Here is a 9,602-nt window from a genome sequence, read left to right on the forward strand (position 1 = left end):
ATTTTGAAAAGTCAATCTGAACGTGGTTTAATGCGCGGCGGGCAGCCCATCTCGTGAAATAGCAACTTATAGGATATAATAAATTCGGCTTTTTCATATGGGCGCATGGTAAGTACATCAGCCTGGAGGCCTTCTAGCACATCGCAACCTGCACCGGTCTCAAAATAGAATTTAGTTCGGCGCATCAATGAGGAATCAAAAGGAGAACTCTCGCCTTCCCAATAACCACTATAGCGCACAGCGACACGTGCCTTGTCTGGCACCAGACCTCGGCCCTGGTGCCCCTCACGTGTGATGCGCTTAAAAATGTTTTCATTGATCGGCTCCATCAATTTTTTGAGTTCCTCGAACGATTGGGTCGATGGAGAAGCGAGCTCTTCTTCATCAACATCTGGAGCGTTATCACAATCTTCCATTTCGTCGACATTAAAATCATCATCGCCAGCCCCAAATGGCGACTGTTCTACCTCAAATTGTGAGCCAGAGCCAACGAGTTTTCTAGAAGAGTAAGAGGCAGCGTCTAGGCAGCACATGATTGTGCAAATGTATCAAATTTCGATGCTTACCCAAGTTGCAGTGGTTCCTTGAGCATTTGAGTGCAATATGAAAAATTATCTTCCATTTTTTCCACACTTTTTCCCAACTTTAACTTGTTTGGGTTAATTACAAAAATGCGCGCTAGGCAGTGACACCCTCAGAAATATACCAAGTATATACCGATGAAAAAACGACCTTAGCACACTTATGACCTCTTTAATTAAACAGGATAACAAATTGAGTTAAACTGCGAAAATTAATACTGTTTGTAAATCTTTTCTCTGAAATTACAAAAAAAAAAAAACACACACACGATATCTTTCACTGTAACAGCGCCAAAATGATTAAATTTTCTTGATATTTGGTGGAATATTAAAAAACCGCCTTGGGCGACAATGGGTTAATCGTTCCGTCGAGGATGGGAAACCATATTTCTCGATTTTGATTCAAGATATGCTAATTTTAGCCACTCCCTTTTATTGAACTTTTTATATAAATAAAAAAATGTTGTAACGAAAAAGGTCGAACTGCCCACAAAGTTTTTTTTCTACACGATTAGCTACTTTTAAGTACTCCTGAGTACATACATATGTAGATGTGCCAGTTCATAGAACGCATAGATAAAACCACACCATGAAAAACCACGAATTCATTAAACATTTCTAACGCCCCAAATCTATCTGCGTATTTGAAAAGTAATTAAAAAATTTAATTTTGTAATAATAAAACGAGGGGGAACGTTGTGAGTTGCTGCGGACGCCGCAACTCTACATTTATACCCGATACTTAGTCAGTATGGCTCCCCTCCGGCAGACGCCGCGAATATTAAACGACACGAGAAAGAGTGCGTGCGAGAGAGACAGAAAATCAGTCTGACCGTGACGTCGGGCGCTGCGTAGCCACTGCAAATTGATTTGTTCCTTTTGGCTATCAAAATGATCTGATCTGATCCAGATTCATCAATCTGATAGATATGGTCGTTATCTATGATTCTGCGTTTTTAGTTTTCTCGAATCGTCGAAATTGTGGATGCCACAGATTTTCGCCCTCATTTTGAGTATCGGGTATAATAAAAGAAAGTTACATAGCCCCTCCCATCAGGTAACCAACCTCTACCAAAGAATTTTCGCACATGTGGCTAATATCAGTTAAATCTGTTAAGGGGGCATGGTGCACATGCCAAGTCCGCCTCAATACATCAATTCGCGTGCCGAAATTTAATAAGTGCTCTCCAGAATTAAGACCTGTTTTTAAAACCCAACATTTAATTACTGTTACATACAGTTACAGTTAAATAACCCCCGCTTGCATGCAGGTTCGTTGCAGCGATTGAGAACCAATTATAAGCCACCAACAAGACTGATTGCTGATAATAATAATATTTCAGTTTTGCATTTAAATTTTCTCATCGTCATACATACATGAGGAGAAAAGTTCGGAATTTTTTAATAATGTGCAATCATTGAGACGGCACACTTCCCAAGTGATGGCTCAGTAGCTTCGATGGCGCATATCCTCACAAAACGCCAGACGCTGACAGTCTGTAATATATGATTATTATAATGAAAATACAATGAAGATTAGTCGATATTTAATTGGAGTAAAGTAATTACAATGGGGTACTGGGAGGAGAATATATTAAGGCTTAAGGACTAACACGGAATAAAAGAGCAGTGTTTACATGGTTGGGTGGGTAAACTCGCAATAACAACACCTGAATCCGCGCGGCTATACATATGACACAATCGACTGGATTTCTGAAACCCCTAACGCCAGGTTGGCAATTAAAATCTTTTTTATGTGTTTAACTAGAACAACTAAAAGATCCAGCCCATCCAAATAGCCCTGGGCGAAAGATCCCCCAAAATATTGTGGAGGGAAACAAGGATGATAGTTTTCCCACGGATTTGATAACCGTTACGGGCACCGAAGGCGAATTCCCACCTGTTCAATGAATCTACCTCCTCTTGCATTTACGGCATTAATTATTGTAAAATTAAACCCGGCCAAATAGAGGGGCACCCGCCGCTCTCAGCGATTCATTTCAAAAACGCAATCAAATTTGAATTTTGAGTCTTTGTCTCCGGGCGGTCTCGAACCTATGTCATCAAAAGAGTCTGCGAGACTCAACGCGCAGCACCAAACAGGTCTCTCCACAAAAATCGGAAATTTGTGAATTTTGTTGAGCAAGAAGTCCACACTTAAATAAACTGCTTGCATTAACATACCCTTTTGGTCAATTTAAAACTAGCCGACAAAATTTTCTTAAATTTTTAATTAAATTTGAGTTTTTACTCCATTCAATCCAGTCATAATTCCATTTTCATGGTTTAAAATGTGTGTGTTAATTGTTGATAGTACAAAAACTGTTTATGACTTCGTACGAAAACATTTGGAACTAAAGATAGCAGCTAAGATGAGACTTAAATTGTTCTTTATTCTGTTGTTGATTATTCTAGCAATGGTTTTATTAATGACGAAAGTCAGTGCCAAACGATGGGCTGATGGAGTAGATGGAGTGTGTGCCTAATCACTTTTTATAGTGTTAAATTATACCAATAAAGATGATGTAGCAAGCTTAGCGATAGTTGATTTAAACAAGTAAATTCATTATTTTTGAGATACCAGCTGATCTCAAAGCGTAGAGCTCTGAGATACACTACTCACAATGCAGGCAGCCGAAACTGAGGTTTGCACATACCTATCTATCAAGTGTAGACCTCAAAGTATTATAATTCAACTAACTAATCGCCAATTCCACAGCCCAAGCGTACCAAGAGTTATATTTATGAGGTATACCGACTTTTAGAGGAAAAGCCAGGGGTTGAAGAAATATTAATCATGAATCGTTCCGGTGTGCCGATCAAAACGTCAATGGAACGCCAAGACGCACTTCAACATGCCTGTCTTTATGAGAATTTGCGTGAAAAGTGTCAGGCTTTTCTATCAAAAATGGAGCCACCACAGCTCCTGACCATGTTGCGAGTCCGTACCAGATTCCACGAGGTCCTGCTAACACCTGATGGCAAGTGCAAAATCCAAAGGATACACATCTTAAGGTTGAGGATCTAAATCGTCATTCCTCCAATTTTTAAATAATTGCTCCTACATATATCTACGTTGTTAGTCATCCAACTTCTTACACGTAAAACATTCTTCTCACTTTGTACACAGCCCAAACACAACAAACTGTTCATTTATGTGACTACCTGAATATAAATTCAATCAAATAAGTAATAAATAGTCCTCAGAGCTTCAGCTTAAAAACAAAATATATTCCAAAAACAGATGACATTTTCTGACCAACAGAAAGTAAATATATTCTTGTACTCGTATTTATAAAACACATTTCATTTTCATACTCTTCAGTATGTACAACATAAACGTTAAGTTCTTCTAGAACTAATGTAAAATATTGAATTTGGTTGTCTGTTGTTTATTTAAATGGATTAATCCTTCAATGGGAAACAGTGCCCGAATCAGTGCAGATTTAGCTTGGACAACGTCAAGTCATTCTCGTCAATAGGGGACACCGTTAGTTTCATTTTGTGCTCCTTGGCCATTTTGGATAACATTACAATGTCCGAGTTTATATAGGCACCCCGCAAAAGTGTCACCGACGATTTTTCGGAAGTCTCAAGCTCCTTCACAAGTTCTTCAACACTGGGATTACATTTGGTTTCATCCTTTACTTCTTTAAACTTCTGGCCTGACAACGCACGAGTCCAAATGTCCTGAGATGCCTCTTTGTATTTTTTGATTTTCTTGTCCAGGTCAGTAATCTTAGCACTGATCTCATTGTTATCGGGCTTCTTGGCTTGAGCCTGCATAAATATACACCGAGCATCCTTATATTCGCCTAAGGCGGACAGGGCGCAACCTTCCTGGTAGAGGGCCTTACAGGAAGGCTTATTTTCAGTGAGACGCCGCAAGGCTTTCATCGTAATGCACACGCGTTTGGGATTATGCAATTTATTGTAGCAGATCATCAAGTTTTGCTGGAAAAGTTAAAAAAAAAACACATAAGTGGGGATGAGCCACGACGCTACAAGTTGCATAGTTACATTGAGAGTGATCAACAGAGCGATTTGCTTGCGCTCATCCTCATCATTGGCTAGACGGCAATAGTTTAGAGAGCTTACGGCCCGCTCGAAGGCAGTGACGGCGTTGCGGTAGCGAAAGCGCTTCACACAGTCCTTGCCATGCATGTGCATGTCTAATGCCTTGGGGTAAACTATTGCAAACTTGTCCCGATCCACAGCGGCCATTGACGCGAAGGCATCTGAGTCCCCGATCAATGTGAAGTGAAGAACTTCGATTTTGAAAAGTCCATCTGAACGTGGTTTAATGCGCGGCGGGCAGCCCATCTCGTGAAATAGCAACTTATAGGATATAATAAATTCGGCTTTTTCATATGGGCGCATGGTAAGTACATCAGCCTGGAGGCCTTCTAGCACATCGCAACCTGCACCGGTCTCAAAATAGAATTTAGTCCGGCGCATCAATGAGGAATCAAAAGGAGAACTCTCGCCTTCCCAATAACCACTATAGCGCTCAGCGACACGTGCCTTGTCTGGCACCAGACCTCGGCCCTGGTGCCCCTCACGTGTGATGCGCTTAAAAATGTTCTCATTGATCGGCTCCATCAATTTTTTGAGTTCCTCGAACGATTGGGTCGATGGAGAAGCGAGCTCTTCTTCATCAACATCTGGAGCGTTATCACAATCTTCCATTTCGTCGACATTAAAATCATCATCGTAAGCCTCAAATGGCGACTGTTCTACCTCAAATTGTGAGCCAGAGCCAACGAGTTTTCTAGAAGAGTAAGAGGCAGCGTCTAGGCAGCACATGATTGTGCAAATTTATCAAATTTCGATGCTTACCCAAGTTGCAGTGGTTCCTTGAGCATTTGAGTGCAATATGAAAAATTATCTTCCATTTTTTCCACACTTTTTCCCAACTTTAACTTGTTTGGGTTAATTACAAAAATGCGCGCTAGGCAGTGACACCCTCAGAAATATACCAAGTATATACCGATGAAAAAACGACCTTAGCACACTTATGACCTCTTTAATTAAACAGGATAACAAATTTTCCACAAAAATCGGAAATTTGTGAATTTTGTTGAGCAAGCAGTCCACACTTAAATAAACTGCTTGCATTAACATACCCTTTTGGTCAATTTAAAACTAGCCGACAAATTTTTTTTAAATTTTTAATTAAATTTGAGTTTTTACTCCATTCAATCCAGTCATAATTCCATTTTCATGGTTTAAAATGTGTGTGTTAATTGTTGATAGTACAAAAACTGTTTATGACTTCGTACGAAAACATTTGGAACTAAAGATAGCAGCTAAGATGAGACTTAAATTGTTCTTTATTTTGTTGTTGATTATTCTAGCAATGGTTTTATTAATGACGAAAGTCAGTGCCAAACGATGGGCTGATGGAGTAGATGAAGTGTGTGCCTAATCACTTTTTATAGTGTTAAATTATACCAATAAAGATAATGTAGCAAGCTTAGCGATAGTTGATTTAAACAAGTAAATTCATTATTTTTGAGATACCAGCTGATCTCAAAGCGTAGAGCTCTGAGATACACTACTCACAATGCAGGCAGCCGAAACTGAGGTTTGCACATACCTATCTATCAAGTGTAGACCTCAAAGTATTATAATTCAACTAACTAATCGCCAATTCCACAGCCCAAGCGTACCAAGAGTCATATTTATGAGGTATACCGACTTTTAGAGGAAAAGCCAGGGGTTGAAGAAATATTAATCATGAATCGTTCCGGTGTGCCGATCAAAACGTCAATGGAACGCCAAGACGCACTTCAACATGCCTGTCTTTATGAGAATTTGCGTGAAAAGTGTCAGGCATTTCTATCAAAAATGGAGCCACCACAGCTCCTGACCATGTTGCGAGTCCGTACCAGATTCCACGAGGTCCTGCACCTGATGGCAAGTGCAAAATCCAAAGGATACACATCTTAAGGTTGAGGATCTAAATCGTCATTCCTCCAATTTTTAAATAATTGTTCCTACATATATCTACGTTGTTAGTCATCCAACTTCTTACACGTAAAACATTCTTCTCACTTTGTACACAGCCCAAACACAACAAACTGTTCATTTATGTGACTACCTGAATATAAATTCAATCAAATAAGTAATAAATAGTCCTCAGAGCTTCAGCTTAAAAACAAAATATATTCCAAAAACAGATGACATTTTCTGACCAACAGAAAGTAAATATATTCTTGTACTCGTATTTATAAAACACATTTCATTTTCATACTCTTCAGTATGTACAACATAAACGTTAAGTTCTTCTAGAACTAATGTAAAATATTGAATTTGGTTGTCTGTTGTTTATTTAAATGGATTAATCCTTCAATGGGAAACAGTGCCCGAATCAGTGCAGATTTAGCTTGGACAACGTCAAGTCATTCTCGTCAATAGGGGACACCGTTAGTTTCATTTTGTGCTCCTTGGCCATTTTGGATAACATTACAATGTCCGAGTTTATATAGGCAGCCCGCAAAAGTGCCACCGACGATTTTTCGGAAGTCTCAAGCTCCTTCACAAGTTCTTCAACACTGGGATTACATTTGGTTTCATCCTTTACTTCTTTAAACTTCTGGCCTGACAACGCACGAGTCCAAATGTCCTGAGATGCCTCTTTGTATTTTTTGATTTTCTTGTCCAGGTCAGTAATCTTAGCACTGATCTCATTGTTATCGGGCTTCTTGGCTTGAGCCTGCATAAATATACACCGAGCATCCTTATATTCGCCTAAGGCGGACAGGGCGCGGACCTTCCTGGTAGAGGGCCTTACAGGAAGGCTTATTTTCAGTGAGACGACGCAAGGCTTTCATCGTAATGCACACGCGTTTGGGATTATGCAATTTATTGTAGCAGATCATCAAGTTTTGCTGGAAAAGTTAAAGAAAAAACACATAAGTGGGGATGAGCCACGACGCTACAAGTTGCATAGTTACATTGAGAGTGATCAACAGAGCGATTTGCTTGCGCTCATCCTCATCATTGGCTAGACGGCAATAGTTTAGAGAGCTTACGGCCCGCTCGAAGGCAGTGACGGCGTTGCGGTAGCGAAAGCGCTTCACACAGTCCTTGCCATGCATGTGCATGTCTAATGCCTTGGGGTAAACTATTGCAAGCTTGTCCCGATCCACAGCGGCCATTGACGCGAAGGCATCTGAGTCCCCGATCAATGTGAAGTGAAGAACTTCGATTTTGAAAAGTCCATCTGAACGTGGTTTAATGCGCGGCGGGCAGCCCATCTCGTGAAATAGCAACTTATAGGATATAATAAATTCGGCTTTTTCATATGGGCGCATGGTAAGTACAGCAGCCTGGAGGCCTTCTAGCACATCGCAACCTGCACCGGTCTCAAAATAGAATTTAGTTCGGCGCATCAATGAGGAATCAAAAGGAGAACTCTCGCCTTCCCAATAACCACTATAGCGTACAGCGACACGTGCCTTGTCTGGCACCAGACCTCGGCCCTGGTGCCCCTCACGTGTGATGCGCTTAAAAATGTTCTCATTGATCGGCTCCATCAATTTTTTGAGTTCCTCGAACGATTGTGTCGATGGAGAAGCGAGCTCTTCTTCATCAACATCTGGAGCGTTATCACAATCTTCCATTTCGTCGACATTAAAATCATCATCGCCAGCCCCAAATGGCGACTGTTCTACCTCAAATTGTGAGCCGGAGCCAACGAGTGTTCTAGAAGAGTAAGAGGCAGAGTCGAGACAGCACATGAATGTGCAAATGTATCAAATTTCGATGCTTACCCAAGTTGCAGTGGTTCCTTGAGCATTTGAGTGCAATATGAAAAATTATCTTCCATTTTTTCCACACTTTTTCCCAACTTTAACTTGTTTGGGTTAATTACAAAAATGCGCGCTAGGCAGTGACACCCTCAGAAATATACCAAGTATATACCGATGAAAAAACGACCTTAGCACACTTATGACCTCTTTAATTAAACAGGATAACAAATTGAGTTAAACTGCGGAAAATAATACTGTTTGTAAATCTTTTCTCTGAAATTACAAAAAAAAAAAAAAAACACACACACGATATCTTTCACTGTAACAGCGCCAAAATGATTCAATTTTCTTTATTTTTGGTGGAATATTAAAAAACCGCCTTGGGCGACAATGGGTTAATCGTTCCGTCGAGGATCGGAAACCATATTTCTCGATTTTGATTCAAGATATGCTAATTTTAGCCACTCCCTTTTATTGAACTTTTTATATAAATAAAAAATTGTTGTAACGAAAAAGGTCGAACTGCCCACAAAGTTTTTTTTCTACACGATTAGCTACTTTTAAGTACTCCTGAGTACATACATATGTAGATGTGCCGGTTCATAGAACGAATAGATAAAACCACACCATGAAAATCCACGAATTCATTAAACATTTCTAACGCCCCAAATCTATCTGCGTATTTGAAAAGTAATTAAAAAATTTAATTTTGTAATAATAAAACGAGGGAGAACGTTGTGAGTTGCTGCGGACGCCGCAACTCTACATTTATACCCGATACTTAGTCAGTATGGCTCCCCTCCGGCAGACGCCGCGAATATTAAACGACACGAGAAAGAGTGCGTGCGAGAGAGACAGAAAATCAGTCTGACCGTGACGTCGGGCGCTGCGTAGCCACTGCAAATTGATTTGTTCCTTTTGGCTATAAAAATGATCTGATCTGATCCAGATTCATCAATCTGATAGATATGGTCGTTATCTATGATTCTGCGTTTTTAGTTTTCTCGAATCGTCGAAATTGTGGATGCCACAGATTTTCGCCCGTTGTGTGGTCGGAAGTGATGGTAGGGGGGGGGGGGGGGGCAAAGTTTTGAAATATTCTTGTAGCAGTGACATATCACAGAAGTCTGGATCCAAAACATCGTTTCTCTAGCTCTTATAGTCTTTGAGCACTAGGCGCTGAAGGGGACGGACAGACGGACGGACGGACAGACGGACAGACATTCAGGGCTCAATCGCCTCGGCTATTGATGCTGATCCAGAA

The 9,602-nt window shown here is 40.4% G+C and overlaps 4 protein-coding genes and 1 pseudogene across 4 annotated transcripts; 2 read left to right on the top strand and 3 right to left on the bottom strand.

Moving 5' to 3' along the window:
• Positions 1-11: 11 nt before the first annotated feature.
• Positions 12-592, bottom strand: LOC117191692 (inactive peptidyl-prolyl cis-trans isomerase shutdown-like). Its single transcript, XM_033396490.1, has 2 exons — positions 567-592; positions 12-498 (listed from the first exon to the last, which is right to left on the bottom strand). The coding sequence occupies exons 1-2, from the start codon at positions 590-592 to the stop codon at positions 12-14; spliced, it is 513 nt and encodes a 170-aa protein (XP_033252381.1).
• A 2,310-nt stretch (positions 593-2,902) lies between these two features.
• On the top strand, positions 2,903-3,804 carry LOC117190289 (dynein light chain roadblock-type 1-like). Its single transcript, XM_033395371.1, has 2 exons — positions 2,903-3,226; positions 3,301-3,804. The coding sequence occupies exons 1-2, from the start codon at positions 3,206-3,208 to the stop codon at positions 3,607-3,609; spliced, it is 330 nt and encodes a 109-aa protein (XP_033251262.1). The 5' UTR covers positions 2,903-3,205; the 3' UTR covers positions 3,610-3,804.
• On the bottom strand, positions 3,792-5,293 carry LOC117190241 (inactive peptidyl-prolyl cis-trans isomerase shutdown-like). The gene is made up of 2 exons (XM_033395294.1): positions 4,602-5,293; positions 3,792-4,535 (listed from the first exon to the last, which is right to left on the bottom strand). The coding sequence occupies exons 1-2, from the start codon at positions 5,268-5,270 to the stop codon at positions 4,017-4,019; spliced, it is 1,188 nt and encodes a 395-aa protein (XP_033251185.1). The 5' UTR covers positions 5,271-5,293; the 3' UTR covers positions 3,792-4,016.
• A 752-nt stretch (positions 5,294-6,045) lies between these two features.
• On the top strand, positions 6,046-6,742 carry LOC117190299. The gene is made up of 2 exons (XM_033395382.1): positions 6,046-6,168; positions 6,243-6,742. Exons 1-2 carry the CDS (start codon positions 6,148-6,150, stop codon positions 6,531-6,533), a joined length of 312 nt encoding a protein of 103 aa, XP_033251273.1. The 5' UTR covers positions 6,046-6,147; the 3' UTR covers positions 6,534-6,742.
• On the bottom strand, positions 6,730-8,500 carry LOC117190229 (annotated as a pseudogene).
• Positions 8,501-9,602: the final 1,102 nt, after the last annotated feature.

The sequence above is a fragment of the Drosophila miranda genome, assembly GCF_003369915.1.
Source record: "Drosophila miranda strain MSH22 chromosome Y unlocalized genomic scaffold, D.miranda_PacBio2.1 Contig_Y1_pilon, whole genome shotgun sequence".
Classification (NCBI taxonomy): Eukaryota; Metazoa; Arthropoda; class Insecta; order Diptera; family Drosophilidae; genus Drosophila; species Drosophila miranda.